Consider the following 16667-nt stretch of genomic DNA (forward strand, 5'->3'; position numbering starts at 1 on the left):
CTCAAAGGTTATTACCCGCTGCATTTCACTGGTTTCCCATGCATTTTGCTATGAAAAAAGTGCAGCGTTTTACAGTTACATCAAAAACATGCTTATTTTACGCAGTGGTTTTCTTACTAGTATTCTACGTTTTGCTGCTGGATCATTTTGCTGCAAATGCTTAATGTGTCCACATACCCTAAAAATCCAATTCTTAGCATCACATTGTTCCACCGTAAAATATTTTTCATTCAATAATATATTTAACATCTTCAAAATGTTTGTCTTCGTCTGATGTTAAACCAACAAGCTTTTGACTTAATTTTGATACCATTTTTCTAGTAGAAATAGATCCTTTTCTTGTTTTAAAGTGCACCCTATGAGCTAATCTCATCAGATCCCACTTTCTCTATCCAAGCATTTTCCCACCATCTGAATTGTATTATTACATGGTTTTCATTTAGATGAACATTCACGTAGAGTCCGCCAGAATGAAAGCCACTTGTGCAAAGCAGTTCTCCTTTCTGACTTCTAAAAAGGGTCACTATTGGGGACATCACTCTGACACCTGTATGTGCTAATGGGGCACATAGATGGGTGTATTCTCCATGAGGCAACCCCCCCAATAAATATTAAAGCATTATTTAGTCGCTAAATCACATACTACATTATCATTACTCTCTTAGAAAAATATATGAATTGCGGAAACTATCCCTTCTGTTTGCACGTACATATAAGTATTAGCGGCCTGTCAACCAACAGTTTTGGAGGGTTTTCTGTATTAATGGTGATAACTGAGCGGACAGAAAATTAAAGCGCAGTTAGTGATCGCAGCATATTCCACATAACATAACCCTCTATTGTAAATTTCACTTGAAAGCGACCACCAACAATAGTTTTGTTTTATTATTGAGTCTTTTAAAGGGATGCGTACAACCTGTTAACATTGAACCAACTTAATGATTGATTACAGATCCAGTATATAGGCCACGTGCACATGTTGAGTATTTGGTGGGTTTTTTACCTCAATATTTGTTGCCAAAACCAGAAGTGGAACGAGCAAAGGAAAAATATAATAGAAACACGTCACCACTTCTGGATTTTTGCCCACTCCTTTTTTTGGCTACAGATGCTGAGGTAAAAACATCATCAAATACTCAGTGTGCACCTAGCCTAGTCTTTTGGTTTCTGTTTAGAAGACCTTTGATTGTCTACAGCTCCAATATTTCACTTTTTCTCGTCGACACCTCCCTTTGTTCTCTAGTTAAACATCGTTGAGAAAATCCTACATAATTGGCCGGTTATCAATCATGATTCTTTCAGTAAAAAGCAGATCACGCTTCTGTAACTGATAATTAGGTGAAAATGATCAGTCATTAGGAGAGATTTCAGTTGTCCTTATCTAAAAAGTAGTGGTGTCCTAGTTCACTGATGAGAGATATTGGGCTTTGCGCTATGACAACATCATATTTTACTTAAATGTGCTGAATAACATTCCTAACCAAAATGGTCTGTTGCTTGTATAACCTGAGGGCACATAATACTAAGTTCCAAAAAAAGGGAAAAGTGAAGTCCTGGTATTTAAAAGAACCAAAATATTACATCTCAGGACTTGAAATCTCAATAACCACAGGGTTATCAAACACCTTGTCTCCACCTCAGTCCACCTATGTGAAAGCCATAGGCTGCATTCATACATCCTAGTCATGTCTTGTCTTATATGTACAGACCACAATGCACAGACTGGCCATGGGTCTCCTAAACTGAACTCAAGAGTCTCATATAGGCCTTTGAGGCCTTCATGTTTAGGGCAAGAGACCTGCTGCTGGTCCATGCATTGTAGCCCATACTGAGGCATTACGTGGTGCAGACGCTGGTCATTACCTGTGCCTGCAGCAGTCTCCAAAGCAGTAACCAAATCTTTTTCTTCTTGAAAAAAAAATAATCAAAATCATAGAAAAGCTACAAAGGAGCCTTTAAAGGGGTTGTCTTGGATTAGCAAAACATGACAAAAACATTGCTGCCTCAGTCCATGTGAGAAATCCACTAGTGCAGCTTAACTTTTTATTCAAGTGAATCAGGCAGAGTTGCAGTACCACACTCAGCCTGTAGGCACATGTGCTGTTCTATGAAGAAATTAAAGAGGTTGGCCACTACTTTTACATTGATGGCCTATTCTTAAGATTGGTCATCAATGTCTGATTGGTTGGGGTGCAGAGTGTTGGACCCCAACCAATCTGCTGTTTTTGGAGCCGGTGGTGGCAGCAGGCTGCCAGAAATGCTCCGTTCCAGAGCTGCCCCACCTTCTGATAGTGACCACGGCCAGGCACTGCACTTCCATCTCCTATTGATTTGAATAGGAGGCAGATGTGCAGTACCTGACCATGGCTGCTGTCAGAAGATGGAGCAGTCCTGGAACTGAGCATTTTCGTCTGCCTGATGCTGCCAGGACCAAGAACAGCTGATCAGCGGGGCTGTTGGGTGTCGGACCCTGGCCAATCAGACGCAAATGACCTATCCTAAGGTTAGGCCATCAATGTAAAAGTAATGAACTACCTCTTTAATGTGTTTTAATCCTGAGCAATCCATTAATGCTAATCTCTTAGGGGGTATTTTTGAGCACACACAAAAAAAATATTTTGTAAGTTGTTGGCAGAGACTATTGGTTGAACCAACTGTTGGTAATGAGGCCTATGAATTCCAGTTTATTTTGTTTCTGCTTATTAAAATATAGGGGATATGCCTAAATCAACATTTTAGGTATATTCGTGTTCAGCCTTTTAGCTGAATATTGGCTCGCTGTTGAAATAACCTATGTATCTGACATGGGGTTTATTATCCTAAAATGTCAGACTTGTCAAGTACAGCACAAGCTCTATAAGCTGAGAATGTGAACAAACATTTTTGTCTGACATTTTCTTATGTGTGAAAGACCGGCTAGTCCAATCTACTTTATAACGTCATTTGTTACTCTATTATGAACTGAACTTTTCTAGAAGCTCTGACCCATTGGTGACCCAAAGGATAGACCTGAGGAGACAAGCAGTAGAAGCCGCCATATATACAAGTAGGCCGTTAGGTTAAATCTACATCTTCATATATTAATGTGATTCCCAATATCCCATGTAGGCCAAGAGAAATGTAGAAGCAGGAATGTACGAGTACTCCGACCAAAGCAGCCAATTATCCATCAGTCATTACAGGGCATTTTTAGTTCCATCAATGTAACCATTTTCATCAATGATGGTGTAAAGTAGCTTATCAGCCAATACAGAGTAGCTTATCAGCCAATAAAGGAAGACGCTCATTTTATAGAGCGCACTGTTTGGGGCTTCTTGCCCATTATCTGTACAGATCAAAACACTGGTTGGTGGCAGGAGTCACTAAAAGCTAAAGGGGACAGACTAAAGGTGGCGTCACACACAGCGACAACAACAACGACGTCGCTGCTACGTCACCATTTTCTGTGACGTTGCAGCGACGTCCCATCGCTGTGTGTGACATCCAGCAACGAGCTGGCCCCTGCTGTGAGGTCGCCGCTCGTTGCTGAATGTCCAGCTTCATTTTTTGGTCGTCGCTCTCCCGCTGTGACGCACAGATCGCTGTGTATGACAGCGAGAGAGCGACGAAATGAAGCGAGCAGGGAGCAGGAGTCGGCATCTGGCAGCTGCGGTAAGCTGTAACCAAGGTAAACATCGGGTAACCAGGGTGGTTACCCGATATTTACCTTCGTTACCAGCCTCCGCCGCTCTCACGGTGTCAGTGCCGGCTCCTGCTCTCTGCACATGTAGCTGCAGTACACATCGTGTAATTAACCCGATGTGTACTGTAGCTAGGAGAGCAGGGAGCCAGCGCTCGGTGTGCGCGGCTCCCTGCTCTCTGCACATGTTGCAGCACTGTCGTTATGATCGCTGCTTCGGCTGCTGTTTGACAGCTAAGCAGCGATCATAACAGCGACTTACAAGGTCGCTGCTACATCACAGAAAATGGTGACGTAACAGCGACGTCGTTGTCGCTGTCGTTTAGTGTGACCCCAGCTTAAGGCTGGGTTCACACATAGCGACAGCGATAACGACGTCACTGTTACGTCACCATTTTCTGTGACGTAACAGCGACCTAGCAAGTCGCTGTTATAATCGCTGCTTAGCTGTCAAACACAGCGACGCAGCAGCGATCATAACGTCGCTACATGTGCAGAGAGCAGGGAGCCGCGCACACTGCTTAGCGCTGGCTCCCTGCTCTCCTAGCTACAGTACACATCGGGTTAATTAACCCGATGTGTACTGCAGCTACATGTGCAGAGAGCAGGAACTGGCAGTGTGAGAGCGGCGGACGCTGGTAACGAAGGTAAATATCGGGTAACCACCTTGGTTACCCGATGTTTACCCTGGTTACAGCTTACCGCAGCTGCCAGATGCCGGCTCCTGCTCTCTGCTCGCTTCATTTCGTCGCTCTCTCGCTGTCACACACCGCGATCTGCGCGTCACAGCGGGAGAGCAACAATAAAAAAACGAACCAGGGCTGTGTGTAACGAGCAGCGATCTCACAGCAGGGGCCAGATCGCTGCTCAGTGTCACACACAGCGAGATCGCTAATGAGGTCACTGTTGCGTCACCAAAACCGTGACGTAGCAGCGATTTCGGTAGCGATCTCGCTATGTGTGAAGCACCCCTAAAAGCTAAAGGGGACAGACGCTGACTGTGATTGTTAAGACAACGGTGTGTGGAGGCTTACTAGCTGCTCTACGGTGTCTTATAGTCATGGCATTTTTTTACATTGAGGTTGATCTTCATACACAGCTGAATTTCTTCATTGAGAATCAATGTCTTAAGGCGTTTTAGGCTATGTGTTGCTTTTTTTTTTTTCGTTGCGTTTTTGGCCACTAAAAATGCACAAAAACGCGCAAAAACCGCACCAGTAAAAACGCATGCATTTTTACCGCGTTTTGGCTGCGTTTTTGATCTGTGGTTTTTTTTCTTGCATTTTTCCAATGCATCGCATGGGGGGAAAACGCAGGAAAGAATTGACATGTCCATTTTTTATTATTTATTTTTTTTTAAGCTCAAAAACGAAGCTTAAAAAAAAAGTTTGTGTGCGGACAGCAAAAATGAAAACTTATGAGCTGGGGAAGCAAAGTCCTGCAGTTTTGAGCCCAAAAACGCACCCGAAAAACGTGCAAAAACGCACTGTGCGCACATAGCCTTATTCAGCCATACTGTACCATGCTTTATTACTGCAGGACAGTTTGGGGGTGTGTTTGGGGATGTGCACACTTTAATTATTTGCTGCGTTTTTTGTTGAGTTTTTTTCCAAACAGTTTTGTCACTAGTACCAGCCAAGTGAATGAGATTCTTGAATTCTCGTACACACATGGTTGGTTGTTTTTGTTTTGTTTTTTTTCTTATTTAATTTAATTAGTTCCAGATCTGCATCATGTAAAAAAAAAGTTTTAGCACTTTTGCATTTTTTTGTTTTTTTTTCTTACCTATTCTAACCAGTGGTGGGAAAAAAACACATAAATAGTGTGTATTTTACCCTATGTTTTTCCCGCCAACAAATTTTTTTTATTAGCAGCCTTAAAATAATGCACTTACTCTGAAATAACGTTCTGTACAGATGGGTCTTTCTTCTTTTATCCTCTAGTTTTCATACTTTTGCATTGCCTTTAAAGTGCATATACACTAAAAAATGTATCATGAATAAGTGTTTCGCTTGTTTCACAATTATTTTTCAGTGTAAACAGTCTGCCAATCACCCAAAAAATAAACAAAATTCTCGATCATTTGTAGATGTGATCTTTTTGTTTTCACAAAGCATCATTGTTCTTGGCAGCGCATCATCCTATGTAAACAGGACTCACACTTCCGAGAATGTCAGCATGTGTGCAAAGAACAAAATCTGTTATAGGTCCATGCTGTCTGCCCTTAATAAAACAGCTATTAAAGGGAATCTGTCATCAGGTTTTTGCTACCTCTGAGAGCAGCATGATGTAGGCAAAGAGGCCCTGATTCCAATGATATATCACTTAGATTACTGGGTGCAGCCTTTTTGACACAATCCAAGATTTGAGATTTTGCTTGTAGCAGTACTGGGAGAGCTTCCCCCACCCACTCCAGGCTTTAAGTATACATTTGCATAGACAGAAGTTGGTAATCACAGAAGGAGCGGAGTCTGATTACAGCTCATGCTGCTGAGACCCACTAATGATAAAGCCAAGAGGCTTAAACTAACATTGCAGGTAAACAAAAACAGACTTTGTGCTAAGAGACACAGGGCTAAATTCTCTGTTTTAAGTCTTACAGCATGCTTGCTTCAGATTACGTAGCAGAAACCTGATGACAGTTCCCTTTAAACAACCACTGATGGGTAAATCTTTCATGATATATTTACCTTAAGGCTTTGTGCACACTAGAAAAGTGATTTTGCTCAAGAAAATTTCTTGAGAAACTTCTGGTAGTTGAAGATTTCCGCACCTGCGGAAAAATCCGCGGGAAAAACGCATGCGGATTTGCCGCGGATTTACCGCAGGTTGGTCCCTGCGGTTTTGCAATAAATAATATAGAATATCGATAGACAGATAATGGATAGAGGGAAAGATGGATAGATGAATAGATAGATAGATAGATGAATAGATAGAGGGATAGATAGATAGATAGAGGGATAGATAGATGGATAGATGAATAGATAGATGAGAAAGACATATATAATGTCCCACCCCCCTGCATATTCTAAGCTGGCACCCTTTAGTGACTTTCATGTGGCACTAAAGGGTGCTTAGCCTTGTATTTAGCCATAAAATAAATAAATAATTAAAAAAAAAAACGACGTGGAGTCCCCCCATTTTTTGTAGCCAGCTAGGGTAAAGCAGACGGCTGCAGCCTGCAAACCACAGCTGGCAGCTTTACCTTGGCTGGTAATCCAAAACAGAGGGCACCCCACGCTGTTATTTTACATTAAATAAATAATTTAAAACAAAAAACGTGCGGTCCCCCCCAAATTGGATCGCCAGCCAAGGTAAAGCGGACAGCTGTGGTCTGGTATTCTCAGACTAGGGAGGTCCACTGTTATTGGAAACTCCCCAGCCTAAAAATAGCAGGCCGCAGCCGCCCCAGAAGTGGCGCATCTATTAGACGTGCCAATCCTGGCGCTTCGCCCCAACTCATCCCGTTGCCCTGGTGCGTTGGCAAACGAGGTAATATATGGAGTTGATGCCAGATGTATAATGTCACCTGGCATCAAGCCCTGGGGTTGGTGAGGTCAGGCGTCTATCAGATACCCGACATCACCAACCCAGTCAGTAAGAAATAAAAAATAGACAACAAAAAAGTTTTATTTGAAAAAACACTCCCCACATTCCCTCTTTGACCAATTTATTGAAAAGAACAATCAATTCCACGTCCGGCGTAATACAATAAGGGGAGGGAGGGGTCCATACCAGTGTCGCTGTCCCTGTCAATGAAGAACAGAATGTTCCCCATTGGCTGGGAGAGCTGTGCAGTGACCTGAGCTAACATCAATAGGTCAGCCCAGGTCACTGCAGGGGATGACGAGCGCTGCCATCAGGAGCATAGATGAGATCATTACCTGCTGTGATCATCTCCTGTACTGCTGACGTCACCGCTGTCACTGACTTCTATGCCCGCCGCGTTGTCAGAAGTATCGCGAGAGCCCGTGACGTCACCGCTAGTGACAGTCTCGGGCCGCCCGCGAGACGGGCATAGACAGCAGTGACCGCGGTGACGTCAGGAGGCAGGAGATCGTCACAGCAGGTAATGATCTCACCTCCTGACAGCAGCGCTCGTCATCCCCGCGGCTGCCTGCACTGCTGAGTGTCAGTGTCTGCCTGCGCTGCAGCGTGACAAGCTGCTGACACTGCGAGCAGACACTGACACACAGCAGGGCAGGCAGCGGCGGGGCCAAAGCGGGACACAGACTGCACGGGCACCCGCTGGACGTCACACGGAAGTGCTTCTGTGCGGCGTCCAGGGAGTGTGATGTGTGTGTTTACTCTGCTCCGCTTCCTCTTCTGGCATAATGACATCGCTTCCTGCAAAACCGCAGGCAGCGATGAGCATTACCGCAGGTAAATCGCGGCTATACCGGGGGTATACCGCACATCATTTGCTAGCTGCGGTATACCCCCGGTATTTCGCGATTACATTACAGTGAATGGAGTGAAATACCGGGGGTATACCGCAGCTACCTGCGGAAAATAATGGGTATGCACATTTTCTCAAAGTTTCTCGAGAAAATTTTCTCAAGAAATTTTCTTGAGAAAAATCCGCAGTGTGCGCACAGCTATTTTTTTTTTTCTCATAGGTTTTGCTGGGAAATGTCTGCACAAAGATTGCAGACATTTCTCAAGAAATTTCCGCAGCAAATCCGCGGGTAAATCCGCGGGCAAAACGGCCTAGTGCGCACAGAGCCTTAGGCTTCGTACACTGCGGGGTCTCTTCAGTAAGAGCCAATATTACACTATTAATCATAAATTATAAAATTATTAGTAATTGTTATATCCATGCCCAGCTTTACCAGAAGTGGGTCACAAATACATTATACATTTCAAAGCCACTATTAGCTTTTTAGTGTCCCACCAACAGTCAACCATTTGATATGACCATTTGGTATGGAGAGACTCAACTACTTGCTGAGGCAACCATACAACAGTCAGTGAGCATTGTTCATCCATTCTTATTTTTATTAATTAAAAAGGTGCACAATAATTTTGTCATCATATGGTTGCATTTTCATCTGTACCACCCTGCATGTAGTTGCATCTCTTCATGTGTTTTGCTACAATTGGCTGAGTGAGAATGCCTGGAGGGACCATTTTAAAGAAAGAAAATCACAGATAACCATTTTGAGGGTCTAGTACTTAGTAGGAGTAATTGTAGACTCCATTTCGCCCCATTAGATATGAAGTGTCTTGGGCTTTGAGAATAATTTAGGCTGCAGCGTTTCCTTGTTTGTTTTTTTTTAAAAAGATTTGCTTTATTTCACAGCACATCTTATGATTCAATTAGTGTTTTGTGATAGGTTTTACGGTCTTGGGGGGGAACAAAATGGAAAAAAACATATATATACAGTGTATATATGTATATGGAAATTTGATTAACATAATTTTAACTAATCTAATATGCAGATGAGATAGGTGGGTCAGTCACAAAGGAAGTAATCCACTAATTGTATGTACTGTATGTGTATATATATATGTGTGTGTGCATTTATTTAATTTATAGATGTGAAAAAGGCTCACCATTAGCCGAAACACGTTATTTACGCCTGCATACTTATGATGTGGAATAAAGTGTAAAAAAATTCCAGAAGATTTAGAGTGCCGGTCCTTTGTTCAAGTTATACTGTGGCTGCCTTCCTTGGACACGTGCACCTTGGGTTGTGTGCCGCCTGGAACTTTTGTTATATATATATGTGTGTATGTATGTGTGTGTGTATGTGTATGTATGTGTGTGTATGTATGTGTGTGTATGTATATGTGTATGTATGTGTATGTATGTATGTGTATGTGTATGTATGTATGTATGTGTGTATATATATGTATGTATGTATGTATGTATGTGTGTGTGTGTGTGTGTGTGTGTGTGTGTGTGTGTGTGTGTGTGTGTATATATATTATGTGATTGTATAAAGAAAAAACAATCTCCATATTTTTTGCCTCCGATGTATTGGTACGGTCTTGCACTTTAAACACCAACTTTCCCAGGTATTGCTTGGATGACAGCATTGGCAATAATCACAGACAACCTGATAAATGTGAAGATGAAGTATTGGTATCTAAACACTTCATTGTATCTGTTTTTTTTTCTGCTTTGTGTAACTGATAGGTGCCGTCCGGACATGGAATGCCAGCATTGTCAGGACAATGGGCGTAACGGCAAACTCCGGTGAGAATCTACTTGTTACTTCTCCGCTCTTAATTCCCTCAGTGCTGTAAGGCAAAGGATTATATGATGACATGTGAAATATAGCCATTAAGTATAAACTATTAGCATCACAGTTGATACCTGAATTTCATGCGCTGCAGGCATCACAGTTCCAACACATAATCCCAGCGAGGAGGAATTTGTCTACATGTGCTTGTCATTTAGCAACCTTCTCCTCTTTCTGCTATGATGTAATTGCGTGCTTTATGTCAGTAGTTATTCATGCCTGAAAAAAACCTTGACAGAATGTGGAAAAAATATATGCTTTTAGCTATATAGAATTTTTCTAACCACTTCATTTAGAATCTATTTATTTTAGTAAATTTTATTCCCCCTAAAATAATTGTGAAGCATTTTTTTAATCAGGGTCGGGATTTGTTATTCCTGTAAAAATGTATGAATAAATTGCCAACTGGGTGTGGCTGTTTAACCTGTGAAAGAGCGGTTTCCCTACAAAATCTGATACTGTCGTCAATGATTGGACAGTGTTGGTGTGCAGGACCACTCCCACTCCCACCCCCCACCCCACCAGTTGGTAGCACCTAGTTGACAATGTATTTCTTTGTCGCTCCTAATTGGGAGACCCAGACAAGTGGGTGTATAGGCTATGCCTCCGGAGGCCGCACAAAGTATTACACTAAAAGTGTAAAGCCCCTCCCCTTCTGCCTATACACCCCCCGTGCTCCCACGGGCTGCTCAGTTTTTATGCTTTGTGCGAAGGAGGCAGACATGCACGCACAGCTCCACAGATTAGTCAGCAGCAGCTGCTGACTATGTCGGATGGAAGAAAAGTGGGCTCATATAGAGCCCCCAGCATGCTCCCTTCTCACCCCACTTTTGTCGGAGGTGTTGTTAAGGTTGAGGTATCCATTGTGGGTACGGAGGCTGGAGCCCACATGCTGTTTTCCTTCCCCATCCCCCTCAGGGCTCTGGGTGAAGTGGGATCCTATCGGTCTCCAGGCACAGGAGACCGTGCTTCATCCACAACTCCTGTGGAGCCTGCTGGAGAGGAGCCGGGTACCGTTCAGGGACATGGCCCTGCTACGTGGAGGTACTCTGTATACCTGTGGGGACCGCGCACAGCAACACTTCAGCTTTGCTGGGTGTGCTAGTGCACCGGGGACCGCGGCGCTGACTGGGTTAATATGTGCCATTACACACTCAGCGTTGCTGAGTGTGTTTATGTATAGGGACTGCCGCGCTGACCGCCGCTGCCACGGAACACTGCGGCGCGGCTGGGACTTGTAGTGCGCCGGGGACTTCCGCGCTGGCCGCGCTTATACGGCGGCCGCGCTTATTACTCGAGTCCCCGGCTTTTTGGGCCTAGTCTCTTTTCCTCCCGCCCTCAGCCCTGACAGGCAGGGGAAGGGCGGGAAGCTGCACAGAACGAGCAGCACTGAGGGCTGGAGCATGCTTTGCATACTCCACCCCTCTCACTGTGCACAGTGCGGCTCCAGTTCCCGCACTTTTTGGGCCACGCCCACGACTCCCTCCTCTCCTCAGGACGCCGGCAGCCATTCCTGTCAGCTCCTCGGACGCAGCAGAGGGGGACAAAGTCTGGGAGACCCAGGCAGGGACTTGGGTGGCCTCACAACCGCTTTAAGCGGGTGGTAAGCAGCACCTGTGGTGCTAGCCCCATTGTGCAGTAGTGTAACTATACAGTATATGTTTATGGTATATCCTTTCCACTGTATGGTGCACAGTTGATTTCTGGCTATATACCCTATTGTGTTGCTCAGGGAAGATAATAGCATGGCGCCCACAAAAGACAGGGGTGCCAAAACACAGGCTTATTATGCTGCCTGCGCCGCATGTACGACCCCGCTACCGGCAGGTTCCACTGACCCTCATTGTGTACAGTGCTCGGGCCCTGTGACACTTGCTCAGCCAGAACCTCTGCTAAGAGGGGCCCAGGGGGAGCCACCTGCTGACAATGTCCAGGTGACGGGGACAGAGTTTGCAAAACTCTCTGAGACTATGGCTAAGATACTAGAAGCCTTGCAGTCCAGGCCGATATCTCAGCACAGGGACTCTAATGAATCTTTGTTCCCTGGCCCCCCTCAGTTGGACCAACAATGTCCTCCCGGGGTATCTCATAGATCCCAGGCTGAGGGTTCTGACACAGACCCCAGCCCCAGACCGACTAAGCGAGCTCGCTTAGATTTTCCCTTGACATCATCATATTGTTCAGGGTCTCAGCGAGGGGAATCTCGGGTTGATGAAGCGGAAACAGTTGATCAGGATTCTGATCCTGAGGGCGCTCTCAATCTTAATACTCCAGACGGGGACGCCATAGTGAACGATCTTATTGCGTCCATCAATCAAATGCTGGATATTTCTCCCTCAGCTCCTCCGGCAGAGGAGTCGGCTTCTCAGCAGGAGAAATTCCGTTTCAGGTTCCCCAAGCGTACACCGAGTATGTTTCTGGACCACTCTGATTTCAGAGAGGCAGTCCAGAATCACCATGCTTGTCCAGATAAGCGTTTTTCTAAGCGTCTTAACGATACACGTTATCCTTTTCCCCCTGACGTGGTTAAAAGTTGGACTCAGTGTCCCAAAGTGGATCCTCCAATCTCCAGACTGGCGGCTAGATCCATACTTGCAGTGGAAGATGGGGCTTCACTCAAAGATGCCACTGACAGGCAGATGGAGCTCTGGTTGAAATCCATCTATGAAGCTATCGGCGCTTCTTTTGCCCCAGCATTCGCAGCTGTATGGGCGCTACAAGCTATCTCAGCAGGTCAAGTGCAAATTGAAGCAGCCACATGCACGTCCGCGCCACAAGTGGCGTCCATTACCACTCAGACCTCGGCATTTGCGTCTTACGCTATTAATGCTGTCCTGGACTCTGCGAGCAGGATGGCGGTTGCAGCCGCCAATTCGGTGGTACTCCGCAGGGCCTTGTGGCTACGGGAATGGAAGGCAGATTCTGCTTCCAAAAAGCGCTTAACCAGTTTGCCAATTTCTGGCGACAGATTGTTTGGCGAGCGTTTGGATGAAATCATCAAACTATCCAAGGGAAAGGATACATCCTTACCCCAGCCCAAACCGAACATACCCCATCAGAAGAGAGGGCAGTCGAGGTTTCGGTCCTTTCGGGGCGCGGGCAAGTCTCAATTCTCCTCGTCCAAAAGGCCTCAGAAAAATCAGAGGAACTCCGACTCATGGCGGTCTAACTCACGTCCTAAACAGACCGCCGGAGGTGCCGCTACCAAGGCGGCTTCCTCATGACTTGCGGCCACTTCACACCGCATCCTCGGTCGGTGGCAGGCTCTCCCGCTTTTGCGACATCTGGCTGCCACAGGTACAAGACCGTTGGGTGAGAGACATTCTGTCTCACGGTTACAGGATAGAGTTCAGCTCTCGTCCTCCGACTCGATTCTTCAAAACATCTCCGCCTCCCGAGCGAGACGATGCTCTTCTGCAGGCGGTAGACACTCTAAAGGCGGAAGGAGTGGTGGTCCCTGTGCCTCTTCAGCAACAGGGTCACGGTTTTTACTCCAACCTGTTTGTGGTTCCAAAGAAAGACGGGTCTTTCCGTCCTGTCCTGGACCTGAAACTGCTCAACAAACACGTAAAGACCAGGCGGTTCCGGATGGAATCCCTCCGCTCCGTCATCGCCTCAATGTCCCAAGGAGATTTCCTCGCATCGATCGATATCAAAGATGCTTATCTCCACGTACCGATTGCTGCAGAGCATCAGCGCTTCCTGCGCTTCGCCATAGGACACGAACACCTTCAGTTCGTGGCACTGCCGTTCGGCCTGGCGACAGCCCCACGGGTTTTCACCAAGGTCATGGCTTCAGTAGTAGCGGTACTCCACTCTCGGGGTCACTCAGTGATTCCTTACTTGGACGATCTGCTGGTCAAGGCACCCTCTCAAGAGGCATGCCAACACAGCCTCAACGCTACTCTAGAAACTCTCCAGAGTTTCGGGTGGATTATCAATTTTCCAAAGTCAAATCTGACACCGGCCCAATCGCTAACATATCTTGGCATGGAGTTTCATACTCTAGCAGCGATAGTGAAGCTCCCGCTGAACAAACAGCGTTCACTACAGACAGGAGTGCAATCTCTCCTGCAGGGCCAGTCGCACTCCCTGAGGCGCCTCATGCACTTCCTAGGGAAGATGGTAGTAGCAATGGAGGCAGTTCCTTTTGCGCAGTTTCATCTGCGTCCTCTTCAATGGGACATCCTACGCAAATGGGACAGGAATCCGACGTCCCTCGACAGAAACGTCTCTCTTTCTCAGGCAACCCAAGCTTCTCTTCGGTGGTGGCTTCTTCCCACTTCACTATCGAAGGGGAAATCCTTTCTACCCCCATCCTGGGCGGTGGTCACGACGGACGCGAGTCTGTCAGGGTGGGGAGCAGTTTTTCTCCACCACAGGGCCCAGGGTACGTGGACTCAGCAAGAGTCCTCACTCCAGATCAATGTCCTGGAGATCAGGGCAGTGTATCTTGCCCTGAAGGCGTTCCAGCAGTGGCTGGAAGGCAAGCAGATCCGAATTCAATCGGACAACTCCACAGCGGTGGCTTACATCAACCACCAAGGCGGGACACGCAGTCGGCAAGCCTTCCAGGAAGTCCGACGGATTTTGATGTGGGTGGAAGCCACGGCCTCCACCATCTCCGCAGTTCACATCCCGGGCGTGGAAAACTGGGAAGCAGACTTTCTCAGTCGCCAGGGCATGGACGCAGGCGAATGGTCCCTTCACCCGGACGTGTTTCAAGAGATCTGTTGCCGCTGGGGGATGCCGGACGTCGACCTAATGGCGTCCCGGCACAACAACAAGGTCACGGCATTCATGGCGCGATCTCACGATCACAGAGCTCTGGCGGCAGACGCCTTAGTTCAGGATTGGTCGCAGTTTCAACTCCCTTATGTGTTTCCTCCTCTGGCACTGTTGCCCAGAGTGTTACGCAAGATCAGGGCCGACTGCCGCCGCGCCATCCTCGTCGCTCCAGACTGGCCGAGGAGGTCGTGGTACGCGGATCTGTGGCATCTCACGGTCGGCCAACCGTGGGCACTACCAGACCGACCAGACTTACTATCTCAAGGGCCGTTTTTCCATCTGAATTCTGCGGCCCTGAACCTGACTGTGTGGCCATTGAGTCCTGGATCTTAGCGTCCTCAGGATTATCTCAGGAGGTCATTGCCACTATGAGACAGGCTAGGAAACCAACGTCCGCCAGGATCTACCACAGGACGTGGAAAATATTCCTGTCATGGTGCTCTGCTGGGAGTTTTTTTCTCCCTGGCCATTTGCCTTGCCCACTTTCCTATCTTTTCTTCAGTCCGGATTAGAAAAGGGTTTGTCACTCGGCTCCCTTAAGGGACAAGTCTCTGCGCTCTCTGTGTTTTTTCAGAAGCGCCTGGCCAGGCTTCCACAGGTACGCACGTTCCTGCAGGGGGTTTGTCACATCGTTCCTCCTTACAAACGTCCGTTGGAACCCTGGGATCTGAACAGGGTGCTGCTGGTTCTTCAGAAACCACCGTTTGAGCCAATGAAAGATATTTCTCTCGCACGCCTTTCACAGAAAGTGGTTTTCCTAGTAGCAATCACTTCACTTCGGAGAGTGTCGGAGCTCGCAGCTCTGTCATGCAAAGCCCCCTTCCTGGTGTTTCACCAGGACAAGGTGGTTCTGCGTCCGGTTCCGGAATTTCTCCCTAAAGTGGTATCCCCCTTTCATCTGAATCAGGATATCTCCTTACCCTCTTTTTGTCCTCATCCAGTTCACCAATGTGAAAAGGTTTTGCACTTGTTAGATCTGGTGAGAGCACTCAGGTACTACATTTCTCGTACGGCGCCGCTGCGCCGCTCGGATGCACTATTTGTCCTTGTCGCTGGCCAGCGTAAAGGGTCACAGGCTTCCAAATCAACCCTGGCTCGGTGGATCAAGGAACCAATTCTCGAAGCTTACCGTTCTGCGGGGCTTCCGGTTCCCTCACGGCTGAAAGCCCATTCTACCAGAGCCGTGGGTGCGTCCTGGGCTTTGAGGCACCAGGCTACGGCTCAGCAGGTGTGTCAGGCGGCTACCTGGTCGAGCCTGCACACTTTCACGAAACACTATCAGGTGCATACCTATGCTTCGGCAGATGCCAGCCTAGGTAGGCGAGTCCTTCAGGCGGCGGTTAGCCACCTGTAGGCCGGAGCCGTTACGGCTCTATTATGAGGTATTCTTTACCCACCCAGGGACTGCTTTTGGACGTCCCACTTGTCTGGGTCTCCCAATTAGGAGCGACAAAGAAGAAGGGAATTTTGTTTACTTACCGTAAATTCCTTTTCTTCTAGCTCCAATTGGGAGACCCAGCACCCGCCCCTGTTGTTTTGTGTACACATGTTGTTCATGTTGAATGGTTTCAGTTCTCCGATATTCCTTCGGATTGAGTTTACTTTAACCAGTTTATAATTGTTTTTTCCTCCTTCTTGCTTTTGCACCAAAACTGAGCAGCCCGTGGGAGCACGGGGGGTGTATAGGCAGAAGGGGAGGGGCTTTACACTTTTAGTGTAATACTTTGTGCGGCCTCCGGAGGCATAGCCTATACACCCACTTGTCTGGGTCTCCCAATTGGAGCTAGAAGAAAAGGAATTTACGGTAAGTAAACAAAATTCCCTTCTTTATAGAAGGATTAGTTGTACAGGGGGCTGGAAAGACAACAAAGTGCAGTAGAGTCTTAACTGTGTATAAATGGGAGAATAAGTGAGGGGTATACACTCGTCTGATGGAGTTGTGAGAGGTACAA

The 16667-nt window shown here is 46.7% G+C and overlaps 1 protein-coding gene across 1 annotated transcript in view; it reads left to right on the top strand.

Moving 5' to 3' along the window:
* SMTNL2 (smoothelin like 2) overlaps positions 1-16667 on the top strand; it is a 176473-nt gene that overhangs the window by 89850 nt on the left and 69956 nt on the right. Inside the window, exon 4 of the mRNA XM_075335353.1 lies at positions 9822-9881. Coding sequence (XP_075191468.1) covers positions 9822-9881 — 60 coding nt within the window. The remainder of the gene's footprint in view (positions 1-9821; positions 9882-16667) is intronic.

The sequence above is a fragment of the Anomaloglossus baeobatrachus genome, chromosome 2, assembly GCF_048569485.1.
Source record: "Anomaloglossus baeobatrachus isolate aAnoBae1 chromosome 2, aAnoBae1.hap1, whole genome shotgun sequence".
Taxonomy (NCBI): domain Eukaryota; kingdom Metazoa; phylum Chordata; class Amphibia; order Anura; family Aromobatidae; genus Anomaloglossus; species Anomaloglossus baeobatrachus.